General features: G+C 41.8%; 1 protein-coding gene across 4 annotated transcripts in view; it reads left to right on the plus strand.

The window, feature by feature from the left end:
- LOC140464425 (uncharacterized) overlaps positions 1-20,679 on the plus strand; it is a 409,548-nt gene that overhangs the window by 102,670 nt on the left and 286,199 nt on the right. For all 4 annotated transcript variants that reach the window (XM_072559463.1, XM_072559465.1, XM_072559466.1 and 1 more), the window contains exons 12-16: positions 2,088-2,240; positions 5,748-5,892; positions 7,734-7,892; positions 12,954-13,078; positions 17,711-17,986. In XM_072559463.1, the coding sequence (XP_072415564.1) occupies positions 2,088-2,240; positions 5,748-5,892; positions 7,734-7,892; positions 12,954-13,078; positions 17,711-17,986 (858 nt within the window). The remainder of the gene's footprint in view (positions 1-2,087; positions 2,241-5,747; positions 5,893-7,733; positions 7,893-12,953; positions 13,079-17,710; positions 17,987-20,679) is intronic.

Raw genomic sequence — 20,679 nt, forward strand, 5'->3', positions numbered from 1 at the left:
TCCACCATTTGCACAATGTTAAGGATTTTATACAGCTAGTGGATAGGATTTCGGGTGCAGTTCTAGGATGGTAGATGCCGATTCATTAGTAGCTGTCAAAAGAGAATCCGATGTATGCTCAAAGGAGAGAGTGTTTCAGAGACGTGGGGAGTGGGAGGATTGGACTAATTAAATTGCACTTCAAAAAGTCAGCCAATGGGCCAAGTGGACTATTCCTGTGCTGTACTCTATATGCTCATGGTTCTCCTTGAAGTTAAAAGTAATGTTAATCATAATTCACTGCCATTTTACTTGTTGATAGAAGATTGTTTGCAAGATTTATTATTTAAAATCTTTGTACTGTAACTGTAATTTATTTATAAACCTTAAGGTGTTTTGTGCACTCCTTTGAAGGTTGGGATAAAATATCACCACTGGGCTGCGGGATCTATAATGATTACAAATCTTGTATCTTCTTGCCTAATATGAACAACATTATGTGTGAACAAATGCTCTAACTTCATTAGGCATCCAAAATAACTATTTTTAACAAAGTAACTAGTCAGCTGAGTGAAAATTTTGAGGAAAAATTGCAGCATTTAAATCAATGATTACAGTCTTGACAAAGGACCAGTGAAAGAAAATGCCTGCACAGTCGATCTCTATTAATTATTCGAAGATCGATCAGAAGGAACTAATCAGTCACGTTTCCGTCGGGTGTCTATGTTCTGATCACCCTGAGAAACAGTAAAAGCTTTCATTGGAATGATATGGCATGAAATAGAAGGTGGTGCAGCATTTTAAATATAATTAGTATGATGCGTTGTAATTATTCTCTTTTATTCTTCTGTTCCTCATCCACAATTCCATCTTAACCTTAGTCTCAGCACATCAGTACTCTTGTGGTGCAGTGGCAGTGTCCCTTCTTAGGATTGGGAGGTCTGGGTTCAGGTCCCACCTGCTTCAGAGCTGTGTAACAACATCCCTGAACAGGTTGATTAGAATTTTGTTTAATATTAATATATTCCCTCTTTATCCAGAAGTGTTCCTCACCACCTCTTTATGTCCTGTCCATAATTTGTCTGAATAATGTGAGTTTTGTAACCTGCACTTAGAAGAAACTAAGCTGAAATCATTAGACTCGCTTGAGACTTTTAAAGTTCAGAGAAGGTGCTTTTAAATCTAATTCAGTTCAACATAGGAGTTCTTCTGCAGTGGTAGTGTCCCTACCTCTCGGGCAGAAGCTCTTGGGTCAGGTCTCAGGCCAGGATGTTGACCATGGGGGATGTGTTTGTCACAGAGCCAAACTGATTGTCAGCCTCTAGATCCTTCCAATAGACCTGATGCCAGGCAGTAAGATAAGGAGCATCTCCTCCTCATGCAGAAGTCAACGGCACATTTAGCTTCCTCCCAAGTGCAGAACCAATGTATTGGAAGTCCATCACATAGCCGTTGCTATGGAGATATGGCAGACAAATGCAATCAAGGTATCAGAGGTAAAGGGCCAATGTGTTAACTTACTCTATTACCCTTTGAAATGTCTTTAAGACACATGTTGCTAACGAACCTCAAAACTGGATTTCGTTAGTATGTGAATGATGAGCAGGTCACTTCTTTGGCTCTTTAACTTATTCATGAGAGTATGTGGATTCCTGAAGAGATTTATAAGTTACCCCACCCCCGCCAGCTCACACAGTTAACAAGGTTCATTGAGAGATTTAGGTACTGGAAAACACAAAGCCTGAACACCAGATGGTACTATTCTGGGATCTGTTTGCTCATTCCCAATCTGCTTCTGCAGCCCAGCAGAGGCAGATTTCTACCTCCATGCCCTCAGCAGGGAGCAGGTCAGAGGTCTGGGCATGCAAGAGATATATGATTTGCAACCACTTAATTTAATGGTTGGAAAATGGAGTGTCTAACTTTATGATGTGACTGATTCCAACAGAAGCACAAAGCCAGTTAAATTACCTCCTCCGTCACTTGGGAGTGACCAGACATTTTCCATTATTACAGTGTACCATTTACCATTTTCAGCTGTTAAATGTTCGCTGGGTCTATAAAAGTTGTGACTAATGGGAGTGTATGTGTTTTATTATCATCTCCAGGTGCTGATGTCCCTGAAAGCAATTGGGAACGCCGGTCTCGCTGCCACAGCCCAGATCCCAACTTTGAATAAATGTCTCCAGGCAAAATCCAGTCTGCTGGAAGTGCGGCTAGCAGCCATTGGTGCTTTCAGACGCATTCCCTGTGAAGCTGGTGTAAGATCATATCTCTCAACAGATTATTTATATTACTGTCCTTGTCTGGAAGGGCTTTGGTCATTCTTGGCTGCATTTTGATTTACCAAGTGTTGGTTTAAAGAAAGGTCTGCTGAACCTGTCCTGTGTACAAATACCGGTGTCCCCAGTAACAACGTGTTGTCAGCTGGAGGAGCTCAACCTCTAGGTTTCGGAGTTTGCTTGGCAGCTTGCGTTCCGTGAGGCTGAGAGCTGCGTGATTCTGGAGGTGGTATCCCCATGTGCAGTCGGGGAGGGAGTGAGTGACGAGGAGAGCTCGCAGGCAGTGCAGGACTCTCCTGAGTTTACTTCTCACCAACAGATATTCACCTCTGGGGAGTATAGCCAGAATCAACTGCACAGCACAGTCGGAGGCTTAATTATGCGGGGAATGCAGAAGGAACGTTGGAAAGCAACAGTGAAAGGGGATTCTGTAATGATAGGAACAGAGGTGTTTTTGCTGTTACAGTTCTGATTCTAGGATAGATTCAGAGATGTACAGCATGGAAACAGATCCATCGGTCCAACCCGTCCATGCCGACCAGATATCCCAACCCAATCTAGTCCCACCTGCCAGCACCCGGTCCATATCCCTCCAATCCCTTCCTATTCATATACCCATCCAAATGCCTCTTAAATGTTGCAATTGTACCAGCCTCCACCACTTCCTCTGGCAGCTCATTCCATAAACGTACCACCCTCTGTGTGAAAATGTTGCCCTGTAGGTCTCTTTTATATCTTTCCCCTCTCGCCCTAAACCTATGCCCTCTCGCTCTGGACTCCCCGACCCCAGGGAAAAGACTTTGCCTGCTTACCCAATCATGCCCCTCATAATTTTGTAAACCTCTATAAGGTCACCCCTCAGCCTCCAACGCTCCAGGGAAAACAGCCCCAGCCTGTTCAGCCTGTCCCTATAGCTCAAATCCTCCACCCCTGGCAACATCCTTGTAAATCTTTTCTGAACCCTTTCAAGTTTCACAACATTTTTCCGATAGGAAGGAGACCAGAATTGCACGCAGTATTCCAATAGTGGCCTAACCAATGTCCTGTACAGCTGCAACATGACCTCCCAACTCCTGTACTCAATACTCTGACCAATAAAGGAAAGTATACCAAATGCCGCCTTCACTATCCTATCTACCTGTGACTCCACTTTCAAAGAGCTATGAACCTGTACTCCAAGGTCTCTTAGTTCAGCAACACTCCCTAGGACCTTACCATTAAGTGTATAAGCCCTGCTAAGATTTGCTTTCCCAAAATGCAGCACCTCGCATTTATTTAAATTAAACTCCATCTGCCACTTCTCACCCCATTGGCCCATCTGGTCCAGATCCTGTTGTAATCTGAGGTAACCCTCTTCGCTGTCCACTACACCTCCAATTTTGGTGTCATCTGCAAACTTACTAACTGTACCTCTTATGCTCGCATCCAAATCATTTATGTAAATGACAAAACATTCAGCCAAGCAGTCAGACTGGTTCTCAGTTTAACGTTACTTCCAATGGACAGTTTTCCCTCAGGACTACGGAGAACAATACAGAAAAGGAACAGACCCTTTGGCCCACCAAAGCCGTACCAACAGAACTGGTGTTGGACTACAACGTTTACCTTGCTCCTGCTCCATGAATGCTGCCTGACCTGCTGTGATTTCTAGCATTTATTGTTCTGTGCCAACGCATGATGCCTTTTTACACTTAAAAACCTTTTGCCTCTACCCAGTTTGTATCCCTCTATTCCCGACCTATTCACATATTGTCGAAGTGTCTCTTCATGGAGCGTGAGCAAGGTAAACTTTACAGTCGATCACCAGCTGTGTTGGTTCAGAATTGGTGGACCAAAGGGTCTGTTCTTATTCTGTACTGTTCATCGGAGTAATGAGGGAGTACTGTCTGTTTAATGTATCTGCTTCTGTCATCTCCTCTGGCAGTGTATTAACTCTCACATCTTCTTTAAACTTGCTCCCTTTTACCTTCAACCTATGTCCCTAGAAATTGACATTTCTACCCTCTGACTATCTCATCTATCCATGCCTCCCATAATTTGGTAAACTTCTATAAGATCTCTCCCCCTCAACCTCTGACATTCAAGTGGAAATGAACTCAGTTTGTACAATTTCTCCTCATAGTAATACCCTCCAAACCAGGCAACATCTTGGCAAGCCTTTTCTGTCCTCTCTCCAAAGCCTTCACATCCTTCTGGAATTGTGGCGACCAGAACTGTATGCAGTGAACTGCACTGGAGGGTCAGCATTGACCTTTTTTTTAAATGTGTGCTTAAGTCCAGAGTGGGACATCAAATAGATTCACAGAGCTGTACAGCATGGAAACAGACTATTCAGTCCAGTACATCCATGCCAGCCCTAAACTGATCTAGTCCCATTTGCCAGCATTTGGCTATATCCCTCATAAACCCTTCCTATTCATGTACTCATCCAGATGCCTTTTAAACGTTGTAATTGTATCAGCCTCCACCACTTCCTCTGGCAGCTCATTCCATACATACACCACCCTCTGCATGGAAAAGTTGTACCTTAGATCCCTTGTAAGTCTTTCCCCTTTCACTTTAAATCTATGCTGTCCGGTTTCGGACTCTCCTACCCTGGAAAAAAAAGACCATGGCTATTCACCCTACCCGTGCCCCACATGATTTTATAAACTTCTATAAGGTCAGTCCTCAGCCTCGCACACTGCAGGGGTAAACAGCCCCAACCTACTCAATTTCTTCCTATAGCTCAAACCCTTCAACCCTGGCAACATCCTTGTAAATCTTTTCTGAACCCTTTCAAGGTTAACAATGTAATTCCTGTAGCAGGGAGACCAGAAATGAATGCAGAATTTCAAAAGCAGCCTCAAAAATGTCCTGTTAAAAAGCACTGAGGTTTTCTTAATAAAATCCGAAAGAATTGCGATGCTGTAAATCAGAAACAAAAACAGAAATAGCTGATAAAGCTCAGCAAGTCTGGCAGCATCTGTGGAGAGAAATGAGAGTTGACATTTCAGGTTGAATCACCCTTCCTCAGAATTCAGATTTTCTTCTTTGAATATCGTTTTTAGAAATCCTTTTCTCGTTTACAATTTCGAGTATCTATTATTTAATCTTTATAGCCCGTTTTGTGGGATTTAAAGCACATATACATTTATTTTTTTCCTCAAAAACTTTAATTGTGCTTCTGACTGTGCCATAGCTGGCAGGGATATGAAAACATGAGGGAACTAAATATGTAGCTAAATATGTTTTCTATAAGCAGGGAGGGGCACAGACGTAAATCAGTTGGTAAAGGATTCAAGGGCAGAGGCAGAGTCTTTTTTTTAAAAGTGTGGATATGAGGTGTCCTATTCCAGAGCATACGGAGCAAGAAGTGAAAAGTGGAAACTATTTTTCACTCAGCATGGGCACAGCAGTGTTCTCCTGTGCTGTACGTTTTCTATCTACAGTTACCTTTATTCTGACCGAGTCTTGTCATCCCAGTGATTCTCTTTGTGTTTCTAGCGCCCGGTGTTAAGACAGCTATATCAAACAGTGGATGAAGATGTCGAACTCCGAATTGCTTCATACTACATGTTAATGAAATGTCCCAGTGAGCAGCTCTTTGATACAGTGGCATTCTCTCTACAGAATGAAAGATCCAGCCAAGGTTGGGAAGTTAATATAATTTTAAAATTTGCAGTAAAGGACCAAATCCTAGCTTATTACATTTTTACTGTTGAGTTGTTGTGGAGAAAATAATGAGCCGGTCCTACATATTGCTATTTAATTTCTTACTGTTTATTTTTATCATTTATTCAACTTTAATAATGGCCCTACAATATTTTAAATGTGGTAAAATTGCTTAACCATGTTTGCTTATTTCACAATTGTGAGGAAGTTTAATGGTGACTTTTGAGGTGTTTGTGTCTGTCTGAAAGTCATATCAGAACTGCTCAACAATATTGTTTAATTGCAAAATCGAATGTTGGTTGAAGGAAGAGTTGCAAATCTTAATGCTTGAAATTAAATGTGCTAACAGCAACTAAAAATTATTTCTATCTTAGTTTCTGGAAAAGAAACATTCCAGGATGATTCTGGCTGTTAAGAATCTTAGCGTTTTGGCTTGATTATATTTGAGTTGGGATGCGCCGACCCCGATTTTATTTCGGGTAGGTTCAAGGTATGGGAGGATGGTGGGTCATGTTAGATGACAGGTCCACATGTTGACACCCAGAAAAATCTCATCCTTCAGCACCATTTGTATGTGTAAGGTCATGTTGCCTCCTGATCCCTACTAATTAATAAATTACTGCCTGCCCAGCATGCAGGGCTGGCACTTATAATGACAGGAGGCCAGCATCTCTGATGCCAGTTTAAGTCTGAGATGAGAAGGAATTTCTTATCCCAGAGGGTTGTGAGTCTTTGGAACTCCTTGCCACAAAGGACAGTGGAGGCAGAATCCTTGTGTATAATTAAGGCTGAGGTAGGTAGATTCTTGACCAGCCGGGGGAATCGAGGGCTATGGGGTAAGGCAGGAAAGTGGATGTGAAGATGTTGGATCATGCATTATCCTATTGAATGGCAGAGCAGGCTTGAGGGGCTGAATGGCCTACTCCTATTCCTGCTCCTCTTTCTTTTGCCCTAATGCAAGGAACCTCCAAGATAGATTCTTGGCTGCTCCTTCCAGGGTATGTGGAATGACCAGAAGAGTAGAGTAATGGAATTATCTTCCAGAGCACATCTGCAGTTTGGTCTGGTTGAATAGCCACTTCTGTACAAGCCATAGGTTGAAGTGGCAGATTGGGCCTTGCTGATGACATGGGAACTTACAGTGCATTTTAACCCACAGTGGGTTCTGCTGGCTCACATAGGAATAAGAAATTAAAGTTGGCCACTCAGCCCTTCGGGTCTGCTCTGCCATTCAACAAGTTCATAGCTGATCTGATTTCTAGCCACGTTCTGCATTTCTGTATATGCCCTATATGGCCAAGCTTACTTTAAAGTAGTCTCCAGCGAGATCAGAGTTGGAAAAGACTGGGTAAGTACCCCTCTCTATCTGGTCCATTGTCTGATTTTTGAGGGGTGGAAAGTTATAATCAGAGCCTTTAGTTCAATTGGTAGCCAAAAGAAATCTGTGCTTGAGAATGAACGTTTCAATTAATAAATTTCAGTGTTTACTTATCTAGCAGAATGTGGTCCATCATAGACCGAATTCAGATTTAGGTTCTGCAGAGTCGGTAATTATTACTTAGAACAAGACCCACTTTCAGAATTTATTCTAGTGACTAATACTTCCAATAATCTTGACACGTCTTTGTTTGCATATGATGAGAAGCACTTTCAATATATTCAGAATTTGCTCAGGTGGCCCAGTCTGATTTCAGGAAGGATTGCAGTGTGCAAGATCCAATCCTGGAAGGAACTGAGACTTATTTTTTGATTTTCCTAGATCTAATCTAGTTCCACGATGCTTGAATCATTGCTTGACAATGAAATTTGTTTTCACAGTCGGCTCATTTGTGTGGACCCATCTGTCCCAGATCTTGGAAACTAATGACCCTCTCAAGCAGCAGCTTAAGAAAAGTCTTCCGAATGACATTGTCACCAAAGATTTTGACCTAGAACACTGGAAATATTCATCTTATGTGGATGCCACCTTCCAGTCAGGTACTGTGCTAATGTACGTGCATGTTCAGTACTTGCAAGGGAATTGCCATTAATTCTCTCTCCAATATTAAATCCAGATGTACAGTCAAATGGCAACAGAAGCAAATCCCTACATGTAGCAATTGCCTAAACCAAGAAAATCTGTTTCTGGATGCATAGCCATGGGTTGCTAATTGGAGTATTAAAGGTTTCTCAGGTGGTATCGTTTAGAATTGTAATAACTGGTTAACAAACAAAATAGTTTGATTATCTTGTTTTGGCAAATATCTCGAGAAGAATTGAATGATGTCCTCATGGAGTAAGCAATGGATTTGGATACTGTTGCCTAATACATGGTTTGTTGTGAAACGATTTGTCATTTTGCTTTAACGCACAGCTATTCCAGTGGAGTGAACATTATGAAAGGGCCTTTGGAAATTCCAAACATTCATTAATGTACACTATGTATTATTGGTGGATTTCAGATTCACAACCTTGGGTTAATGGAATGCTTACCATAAGGATGGATCTGGAACAGCCAAAATTTGAGAATTAGTGGACTTTGGTGGAGGCAGTAGGTGGGTCCTTTCCTGATCTGGCAGCACCCGGCTATGAGGAGAGCAAGAGGGCATATAATGGAATCAGACCTACCGCCTCCAGAGACTAGTCACAGGTGTCAGTGGAGATTAGTGGAAGGCGCGATAATGGGTATTAGTCCAGTTTTAATGGTGACTCTCAAACTCTCACTCTTCTTTATCTCACACTGACCCCACGTGCCTCCTCCATGCCCTTTCACATTCCCGTGCCATGTTCATGCTTACTTCAAATGCTCCATGTCCTTGCCATAGCCAGATTGTCTCATCTAAAGCCACTCACTGACTCATTCGCTACACACTATGGACGTACCTCAGGACCCAAGTCTTTAACATGGAGATGCAAATAAATTAAACTTACAGCTACGTAATAGATCTACATTCAAACGCTCATCATACAGAAACAATCACCTCTCTTGCATAAAAGAAACTAGAAATAGACCATTTGTTGGAAAAGAAAACTGGTTTGGTCTAGACTAAATCTCCTCAAAGTATATTAAAAAGATATCCTAGACCTTAATATTTTCTTATTTTAAAGGCGAGGGCCAGGCATTTTGTTCAAGATGCAATTCGATTGGCCAAACTTCCAGTCTTGAAGCAAAGCACACTTTATTCATACACAAAAAAAAGAAAGAGGAGGAATATCAACTCTATTGGAAAACTTAACAGAATAATAGATTATTTAATTACCAAACAATAACTGTTCCAACATAGTCACATCTTATAAAGGCAGCCATGGCAAAGGTAAATTCAATAAAATAGATCATCTCACAGATAATTCTAGTAACTGGAAGATAACAAGAGAATAGGCACATGGAAAATAGGATAATGAAGGGTATGCAGGTTAGTCTGATCCTAGAGTAGGATAAAAGGCCGGCATAACATGGAGGGCTGAAGGGCCTGTACTGTGCTGTAATTTTCTATGTTCTTTTAATCTTAACTTTAGCTCTAATACATAGAGGAATGAGGGCTTCCAGACCCAGCAACTGCTACTAAAAAACTGCACCTAAAAATTCTGGTTCTGTGGGAGCTTGACACCACTCATTCAGGCAGCTTCTTTTGTTCCAGCTTTTAAAAAAAAACCAAATGATTCTCAAGCGGTTTAGTACTCAAATATACAGCTCAGCACTTCTCTTTTAAAACCTGTCTTCAAAAAAAAGGACAAAATACACCTCTTAAAACCACAGTATCAATGCAAAACATCTATTTCATGAAGCACATCATTAGCAGACAATCCTTTAATAATGTCTTAAGATGGTTACTCAAACTACGAACATAGCTTACTGCTAAGATGGGTAGTACTGTAGCTTTTGAAACTCAGCCAATTATGCGTAATGGACACTGCTATGAAAATAAACTGTGGATATACTTTTGGGTTGGCATGGACCAGCTTAGACCAAAGGACCTGTCTCCGTACTGTAGATCTCTATGTCTCTATGACTCTATGACCGTTGCAGCCAGTGAATCCTGTTGAAACTGCAAAGCATTTATTTTCGAAAGGACACGTGTCAATCAATGCATTCCAGAAACTGATGGATTTTTGTTTCTTATTTAAGTGAAAATTACAGACATTTTCCTTTCAGCTTTACAGAGCTGGAGGATTTAAATATCTTCTCGTTGTGGCATTCAAGAATGCCAAGCTGTATTTTCTTCACTTTTCCCAGTGGGAAGTTACTCAAATGAATGTGAACAGAGTTGGCCAATGTAATTGTCAACTTACACAACGCAATTTAATTTCTCTTTTAGATTCAGTGATTTTGTTTTTTTTTCAAAGCCTGTTAATCAAAAAACAAGTGACTTATTTGTGTCTCCCCATTTAGGACTGAGCATTCCCCAATGGTTCATACCTCCTTTGTGGTGCTATAACACATTATCTTTGTACAGGGAGTTAAGGTTTTTAAAACTTGCGGGAGACATTAGAAAGTACAACCTAATGTTACTGGCATGGTTAGGTGCACACTATCTGCAGTTACAATAATAGAATCCCTACAGTGTGGAAGCAGGCCATTCGGTCCGTTGAGTCTACACCGACCCTCCAAAGACCAGCCCACCCAGACACACTCCCCTGCCCTATCCTTGTAATGCTGCATTTCCCTTAGCTAATCCACATAGCCTGCACATCCCTGGACACTAGGGGCAATTTATCATGGCCAACTCATCAAATCTGCATGTCTTTGCAGTGTGGGAGGAAAGTGGACCACGCAGAGGAAACCCACACCGATTCTGGAAGAGTGTGCAAACTCCACGCAAATAGTCATCTGGAAGGGTAAAATCGATCCTGGGTCACTGGCATTGCGAGCTAAGCACTGAGCCACCGTGCTGCTCTAATCCATTTATATCCCATACCAGTGAAAATAGCCTAAAGTCAGACTGGGAATAGGAATCTCGAAGCCCATCACATCTGCCATTTTTAAACGATTCCGAATTGACACAAATCTGGGCTTTAACATACAGTGCTGCAAACAGTTATGATATAAAATCTGTGGGGGGAGTAGGACTAATTATGTAACTCTTCCAAAGAACAAAATGTACTTTCCCTGTGCTCTATGCTTCTCTGATCTTGCTGAGATCTCTATATTTACAGAGTCATAGAGCACAGAAACAGACTCTTCCCAACAACTTGTCCATGCCTACCACACGTCCCAATCTGACCTGGTCCCATTTGCCAGCATTTGATCCATACCCCTGTAAACCCTAGATAACCCACTAAAAAGGTTTCCCTTTCTTCTGGAACTGTGCCTTATCTTAAGCTGTTTCTTTAAGAGAGGGTGGATAGAATATAGAAAAACTGGACAGATAAAGTTACAGCCGCAGTTAAGATGATAAAGTGAACAAATTGTTCTTAAATTTGAAAGACATGCACCCCACGTTTTAGTTTCTGGTTGCTGAATTGTAGCCTTCATGTCTGATAATTCCAATGGGGATTTCTGCTTTTGTTGGAAAAATCTAAATGAAGCATTTACAGGAGCAACAATTATATAATGCCACACACCTGGAAAACAGTGTTACAGTTATTGAAGCAGCACAGTTCAGTCTCCGAACCTCCATTTCAGTCACATGCATAACAGTTTGAAACTTAATTTCTAGTGTGCTACGAATGAAAATAACATGATCAGATTGTCACCATTGTGGTCGGCACATTAAAACTGTCCATTTCTATAACTGTTTAGTTTAGCAGATAACAGCAAACAACATCTATTAAAAGTGTAAAAACAGTAAAAAAGTTTTGCTTGAAGACATTTTGTTGAAACATTTTGTCTTGCATTCATCAGGACAGTTTGCAAGAATGCCAATTCGCGGGGGGAAAAAACACAGCACTTATACTGTGCAAGAATAGTGGGCTGATTGGATGGCAAATGGACACTGATTTGCAGGAATGTTGCCATGGAGAATGCAGTTAATGATCACCATTTAATGATAACTGAAAGTTAATTATCAAACTGTGAAACTAAGTAGGTTGACTGAATTGATCAGGATGTTGCCTGGAGAAGTGAACTAGCAAGTGGCTGTCATTTTATTTTGGGTTGAAACAGTCATCTCCACTGTGCATGTTCTTCCTCTCTGCAAAGATCAAGACCCTGTAGATGATCGCATGCAAAAATACCATACTGTGAGCCTGACTATAACGTCTATATTAGTTGTCAGCATAACTCTTCACACACAGATTAATTAAAATTTAGGTTATAATAGTGTGTGCACTCAAGTACAGGGAAGTGCAGGAGTATGATGAAGTGTATTATGGTGCCGTCTATGGTATGAAGTAACTAGTTTCAAATCTTCGGTACTATAGTCGATTAGGTACAAAAATCGAGAGAGAAAAAAGCTAAAAGCTCTACGTGACAGTTCTTCATAGCATAAATTAGGAAAACAAATAAATAAAGTTAAAAGATAAACATTACAATTGAAAAAGTTAAATTAAAAGATAAACAAATGTTACCCAATTGCAGAATCACATCTAATGTCGGATACTGTGCAGTGAGCCTTAAATGTGCTGGTAGGGTCAGTAGTTGCTTCCTGTGAACAACTGAAGGGAAAGGTTGTTTGGTATAAGTTCCGTGTGACCAAACTAATGAAGAATTTATTCATAATTGAGTAATAGGTCACCATTTACTATGCATGTTTTTGATAATGAGGATACTTTTCAAGCCTGTGACATTTCAAATGTTATTGTAACACAGTTCACAATGTGTGGTTCACTCTATAACATTTTTTTTCTAGACTCTGACTTAGCTGGCACTTCCTAAGGGTGGTCTGACTCAATTGCTATGAAGTCATGGTTAATAAAGGTTAATTTCCAATGTTTATTACAGTAATAAACAGCCTGAGAAAATTTCCTGGTATGAAGTTCTGCTTGTTCAGTTCTGTTGTAAATATTTGTTGTACTTGCACTAATTGTGTGAAATAAATAGTTAGAAAGATGCCTTAGTGTTTAATGAAAAGGGACTTTTGACTGTCCATCTGAGGTTTTTTTTTTGTTTGTTTATTGCAGAAACGTCCTCTGTTGGGGCAAATGCAGAAGCAGCCCTCGTTTTCTCTCCTAAGTCCTTCATGCCACGCTCAGCGATGGCCAATTTGACGGTATTTGTGATGGGCTACGCTGTGAATCTCCTTGAGGCAGGTTATATTTAATCAAACAAAACACTTCGTTTGAGAATGTTACTTAGTCTTCAGAAGCATATTTTGGGTGTTTCAAATGCTTCGCCCAAGAAGAGTTTTGATATTAATCTGCTCCCATCAATGTCACAGTCAGGCACAACTAGTTTTATTTAAAATGTTTGTGAGTGAGTCTCCATTAAGTAATCAATCAAATGTTGTTTGAACTCCACAAGATTTCTCAACCAGCTGTGAGTAAGTTATCCAGCATTTGTATAACTTTACTTGTCTGTAGACATTATGTACTGATTTTGAGAGCAGTCTTAACACTGCAAGTGAATTATACAATTAACCAACTTTTGCCTTCATCAGGAAAGGGTTTAAAATTTAATTCAGTAGTTTATTATAGTCATTGTTGGTGCTTTCCTCTGTTTGTAAATGCCTTTGAGAATTAGACAGCCAACATTGCTGGTAAAACCAAGTTAGATGACACAATAATTGATCAAGATAGGGACAGAAAGTTGTAAAGGGGCATTGATGGACTAAATGAGTGAATGAATAAGACTGGTAGAGGCGGGAAAATGTGAAGTCATGCCTTTTGGACCAAAGGGAGATAAATGAACTGGTGAGAAGCTGAGAGCTGTGAATGATCAGAGGGATTTGGGATCCGTGCACAATAACTCATCAAGAGTAATAGGAAAAATGCAAAAAATAGGTTAACTAACCAAACTTCTATCCATGCTAATCTGTTATTGCTACACCATGAGCTCTTAATCATTTGCAATAACCTTCAGTTTGAGATCATATCAAATGATTTTTATATTAAACATGAAAACTAGGAGCAGGAGCAGGAGTAGGCCATTCAACCGTTAAAGCCGGCTGCACCATTCAATATGATCATGATCATCCACCTCAGTCCCCATTCCTGCTTTGTCCCCATACCCTTTGATCACTTTAGGCCCGAGCAACTGTATCTAACCCCTTCTGGGAAACATTCAATGTTTTGCCTCGGTCACTTTCTCTGGCAGAGAATTCCACAAGCTCACCACTCTCTGGGTGAAGTAATTTCTCCTCATCTCAGTGGTAAATGGCCGACTCCAGATTATTTTTGGAAATCCAAGTACTTCATAGCAGTCGGTTCCCCCTTTCCTCCATAAGTGTTCCTTTGTCCAAAATTCGAATTGGTTAGTTTAAATAAAGCCATATTAGCTCTGATCAAATCAGCTCCTCCTGCACCCCACGTATCTTCCAACCTGTCACATGCCAAGATTTCTGATGTGATGATTATGGTGTCTCTTTCACTAGCAAAGCTACTGTAATTTTCTCTTCATCTCCCTCTGCCTGGAAGTATCTCCTGATAGCTCCACTACAGGGCAGAGAGGCAGGTTTTGAATCCACCCAATGAGAACGGGGATCGAATCCCATCCTGGTGACATTAATGCCCAGCATCATACTGGCCTGAATCTATTTCACATGAGACCCTTACTGAAGAGTGGAAGCTAATCCAGTGAATATTAGATTCCAATTAGATTGTGATTTAATTTTCTGTGGATCCAATGTAGAACTGGGTTAACAATGAAACAGTACACCACTGTACAAATCTTCTCAAAATTCGCCAGTACACCACGATACGTGGTGCCTGTAGATACTTCCTTTGTATGGCAGAAGTGGGAACTACAGATGCTGGAGATTAGAGTGGTGCTGGAAAAGCAGAGCAGGTCGGGTAGCATCCAAGGAGCAAGAAAGTTGACGTTTCGGGCAAAAGCCCTTCATCAGGAATTTCCTTTATATGGCTGACCAAGATTCTCTCCTGCTCTTTCCGTCTGCTGTTGGTGTATCTTAGAAGGGTTTACAAGTTGATATATTGAATCTGTGTGGCTGCACATCCTCCTTTGTCAGCACATCCTTAGGGTGGGATCTGAACTTGGGAATATCTGGTAACCAATGCTCCACTCAGCCGCCATCTTCAAAATGAAGAATGTGGAAAGAAGAAGAAAGTTTCCCCCATCTACTGCAGAACGTAAGAACCTCTTAGTTCTGCACAGAAAAAAAAATTCGGTCTTGAGGTAAAACAAACCTTCAGAACTAACTGGAAATGTTAAATTACTAAATGTAGCTTTTTTTAATCTAAAGGCATTGAGAATTTATCCAGAGCTCATGTTATTTTTAGATTCAAAACCATTTTCTGTTACCCTCAAACATACATCTCTGGGCTTTCCTGTCCTGATTTTAATAGATGCCGTTTCATTTGAATAAAATTCCTACCAGAGTCAAAGCGTGTGGCGCTGGAAAAACACAGCAGGTCAAGCAGTATCCAAGGAGCAGGAATGCTTATGCCTGAAATATCGACTTTCCTGCTCCTTGGATGCTGCCTGACCTGCTGTGCTTTTCAAGCTCCACACTTTTCAACTCTGACTCTGCAGTATCTGCTGTCCTCACTTTCTCCTGGGGTTCCTCTGTGTTACAGTGAGGCGTTCCACACTTCAGTAAGCAACCACATTTCTGCTCAAAACTATTGAAAGAATAGCTTTGTTGCTTACCTTTTTAGATGGCTTCCAAATTTGGGATTGTATGAAGCCTACTGTTCATGTGCTGATCTCTGACTCCCCGTTTGCAAATTGCAATGCCAAGTAGTGTGAAAAATAGTTTGTGATGCTGGAAAAGCACAGCACATCAGGCAGCATCTGAGGAGCAGGAGAATCAACGTTTCCGGTATAAACCCTTCATCGGGAAGCTGAGAAATAGGCCCAGATTTTTCCAAAAAGCCAGTGAAAGGCTGACTCAGGACTAACTTTGCCCACTACTTTTGTAGTTTTTTTTAAACAAAGGGGTGCATCCTACTTGCAGCCCTAGAGTCTCAATACAGTTCAGTGCAGGAGGAGTCAGGGAGCAGAGAAACGCTGCTTTGAAAGGCCACCTCAGATCAGCGATCAGGCAGCTGGCTGTTAGACTAACCCCAACACCCACATAAATCATTTCACATTCTGCAGATACATGCAAACAGGTTCTGCATGCTGTGTTTGCTGAAGCAATTAGTTTCACCACCTTCTCCGTGAAAAATCCATATTGGCAGGACTTGGCGATTTCCTGGTCAGTGACTAAATTGATGAGGCCCAAAGGGTTACTGCACTTTACTGCCATTGGAAGTGATTATTCCAGCTTATTTGTAACCATCAGTCTTGGGCTTGGTGAGACCACACAAAGTATTGGGCAGTCTTGATCTTCCCATATTAGTCTCAGAGTGCAACAAAGATTCAGTTAACTAATTCTTAGGATGAGAGGACTGTCCTTTGATGCAATACTAAGTAGACCGGACACCGGTCTGGTTCTGGAGTTCAGAAGTATAGGAGGTGATCTCATTCAAACATGGAAAGTTCCTACAGGGATCAACAGTGGGTGCAAGAAAGGCAGGAAATGAAGATGAAGGGCTCCTGCCCAAGATGTCGATTTTCCTGCTCCTTGGATGCTGCCTGACCTGCTGTGCTTTTCCAGCACCACTCTAATCTTGTCTTTGAGAGGATGGATACTCATGGACTTGGGGAGCCATGCATTCTGTTACCAACTGAAGATCTCAGAAATTCTGGGTGACTTGTCCTTGCCTGCAGGCCCTTCATCATTCCAATGACGCCGAGATTGGGCTAAGGGTTAGGTGTGTGCCCCTAACTGTGCTGACACCCATATAGAAAATCTAGGCTATTTTTACACAGTATCTCGTACTTTAAGGATTACAATCTAGAAATTGCAATTAGCAAATATAATGGGTAAACAGATATTACTCTGAGTCTTGTATACAATTATGAAAGACTTCATTAAACTGGAAACAGTGCAAAGAAGATTTATGAGGATGTTGACAGGACTAGTAGTCAAGGTTGGTATAAGGAGAGGTTGGCCAGGATAGGACTTTAATCATTGGAACGTAGGAGAATGAGGAGCAGCATATAAAATCATGAGTGCATAGATAGGATGAACGCATAGAGTCTTTTTCCCAGGGATGGGGAGTTGAAAACTAGAGGGCTTAGGTTTAAAGCGAGAGGGGAAAGGTTTAGGAAGGACCTGAGGGGCAACTTCTTCACACAGAGAGTGATGTGTATATGGAATGGGCAGCCAGAGGAAGTGGAGTTGAGAGTGTGGTCCTGGAAAAGCACAGCAGGTTAGGCAGCATCCGAGGAGCCGGAGAATCAACGTTTTGGGCAAGAGCCCTTCATCAGGGATGCCAGAGAAAGTGGTTGAGGCAGGTACAATAGCAACATTTAAAAAAAAAACATTTGGATAGGTATGTGGATAGGAAGAGTTTAGAGAGATTTGGACCAAATATAGGCAATTGGAACTAGCTGACCTCATGTTCAGCATGGACCAGTTTGGGCTGAAAGGCCTGTTTCTGTGCTGTATTACTGTCTGACTGTAATGCAATTATCTCAAATGAAGTGGCAGCACCCTGAAATCCCGCTGAATTCTCATCTATAGAGAACATTATTAGGGTGTTTGGTCTCGCATACACAATTTCACTTTTTATTTGTCTCTTGAGGATAAGTACAAATAAGCGACCTTGCCGATAACATTTTTCATTTCAGGATGAAGATAATTTGCATCATGGAAGGTAAAGGGAGCCAGTGCGATATTACAGTATAACATTTTCTGCTTGTACCTTTGCAGGTTGGCATTAGGGTCGAAAATGCTGAATACCTGGTGCAGAAAATGTTTGGTCACAAACTAGGTCCTTTGATGGATGCTCCCAAAGGTACAAAAGGTTCCGGGAAGAAATGGAGGATGAGAAATCCGCTGAAGACTTCAGTTCAGTCTGTGGAGAAGCTGGGAGCTGTACGGAGGCACCCGCTCAGCAAGTTTGTAGCGGTGAGGCAGCAAGTGGAGAAGGCAAAACGGAGCTGCCAGAATGTGGACTATAGCAGCATTTATGAACTTGAGGCTAAAGTAAGGATGCATTGAGCAAAATATCAACTCAAATGGGAAGGTTAAGCAAGCTAAGTCTGAGGTGATCTAAATTGGGAATCTTGGAGAGAAAATACGTAGCTATAGTTCGTTGTCAAACCGAAAAGGGTTTTTCCCCTAGGGTGGGGTGTTTGAACCTAGGGGACATATTTTTAAGGTGACAGGAGAAAACTTTAAAAAGGACATGAGGGGCAACTTTATTACACAGAGAGTGGTTTGTGTGCAGAATGAACTGCCAGAAAAAGTGGTGGATATGGATACAGTTACAGCATTTAGAAGACATTTGGGTGAGTACATGATTGGAAAGGTTTGGAGGGATGACGGAAGTACATGAATAGGAAAGATTTGGGGGGATGAGGGAAGTACATGAATAGGAAAGGTTTGGAGGGATTAGGGCCAAATGCAGGAAAGTGAAACTAGTTCAGTTTGGGAACATGGATGGGTTGGACTGAACGGTCTGTTTCCATGCTGTATGACTCTATGACTTGCATTCAACTGTCATTTGTGCATTGCCAGATTTTATAAACTTTATATATATAAATTATTTTGCATTTTACTCAAGAAACAGAACTCCCTGGAAGAAATAAGGCTTTCATTCCTCTTTCTTTCCAGCTGGATACTGCAAATGTTGTGTGTTCTGACAGCATTCCAGCAAAGTACTGGCAACTTGTGCTCTAGAACTTAACATGTCCCTAACCAGTTGGGTGCAAGAAGGGCATTGCGCCTGTTTGAGGGTCCAGAACTGGGCAACCGAATCTCAGAATAAAGGGGCAAGTCATTTAGTACTAAGATCAGGAAGAATTGTTTTCAACTCAAGCTCATGAGTCTTTGGAAGCTCAGTTGTTAACTACGCTTAAGACTGTGATTCGTAGATTTCAATGTATTAAAAACATTAAGGGATGTGAGGATGATGGTGTTGAAATAGAAGATTATCTCACTGGCTGAGTGATCTCGAGGGGCTGAATGTCCTCCTACTCCCATTTCTGATGCTCTTGTGTTATGAGGGTCAAGGGGAAGGGTTTCTGAGAGGACGGGCACTCATGGACTTGACAATGTATACCCGATAATGTGGAAATTTGCCCAGGTATGTCCTGTGCTCGAAAACATGGCAAATCCAACCTGGCCAATTATGACCCAATCAGTCTACTCTCGATCGTCAATAAAGTGTTGGAAGGGGTTTTTGACAGTGCTATCAAATGACGCTGTCAGCAACCATCCCTCATAACGCTCTGCCAGAGCCACTCAGCTCCTGACCTCAGGTCAGCCTTGTTCTAAACGTGGACAAAAGAGCCGACTGCCAGAGGTGAGGTGAGACTGGCCAACCTACAGTTATACAGCACGGAAACAGACCCTTTGATCCATGCCGACCAGATATCTCAGAATAATAGAATCCCTATAGTGTAGAAGCAGGCCATTCAGCTCATCGAGTCCACACTACCCCTTTTGAAGATCCACCCATCCCTTTAACCTCATTTCCCACAGTTAATCCACCTAGCCTGCACATCCCTAGACACTACAAGGCAATTTACGATGGTCAATCCACCTAACCTGCACGTCTTTGGACTCTGGGAGGAAACTGTAGCGCCCGGAGGAAACTGTAGCGCCCAGAGGAAACCCACACAGACACAGGGAGTGTGTGCAAACTCTACGTAGACAGTCGCCCGAGGCTGGGATCAGACCCCAGATCCCTCATGCTGTGAGGCAACAGTTCTAACCACTGAGCCACCATGCCGCCCAAAACTATGCTAAACTGATCCAGTTCCGTTCGCTAGCATTTGGGCCATATCCCTCTAACCCCTTCTTAATCCTGTACCCATCCAGATGCCTTTTAAGTGTCCTAATTGTACTCATCTCCACCACTTCCTGTGGCAGCTCATTCCACACACACACCACCCTCTGTGTGAAACAGTTGCCCCTCAGGTCCCCTTTAAAATTTTCCCCTCTCACCTTAAACCTATGTTCTCTAGTTTTGGGCTTCCCTATCCTGGAAAAAAAGACCTTGGCCATTCACCCTATCCATGTCCCTCATGATTTTATAAACCTCTGTAAGGTCACCCCTCAGCCTCTGCTGATCCAGGGAAAGTAGCCCCAGCCTATTCAGCGTCTCCCTATAGCTCAAACTCTCCAATTCTGGCAACATCATTGTAAACCTTTACTGGCCCCTCTCAAGTTTAATAACATCTTTCCTCTAGCAGGGAGACCAGAATTGAACGCAGTATTCTAAAAGTGGCCTCACCAATGTACCACAGCTGCAACATGACGTCCTAACTCCTCTACTCCGTGCACTCACCAATGAAGGCAAATGTGCCAAACGCCTCTGTCACTACCCTGTCTACCTGCAACTCCACTTTAATGCACATATAGCCTGAGGTTTTTTTCGTTTGGCAACACTGCCAGGACACTACCATGAACTGCATAAGTTCTGCTCTGGTTTGCCTTACCAAAATGCAAACTTCACATTTATCTAAATTAAATTCTATCTGCCGCTCCTCAGTCCATTGGCCCATCTGATTATGGTGCCATTGTACTGAGATCACCTTCACTGTCTACTACATCAGTGGTGTCATCTGCAAACTTACTAACCATACTGCTATATTCACATCCAGATCATTTATAAATGATGAAAAGCAATTGACGCAGCACCGATCCTTATAGCTACCCACTGGTCACAGGCC

The sequence above is a fragment of the Chiloscyllium punctatum genome, chromosome 40, assembly GCF_047496795.1.
Source record: "Chiloscyllium punctatum isolate Juve2018m chromosome 40, sChiPun1.3, whole genome shotgun sequence".
In the NCBI taxonomy this organism is placed as follows: Eukaryota; Metazoa; Chordata; class Chondrichthyes; order Orectolobiformes; family Hemiscylliidae; genus Chiloscyllium; species Chiloscyllium punctatum.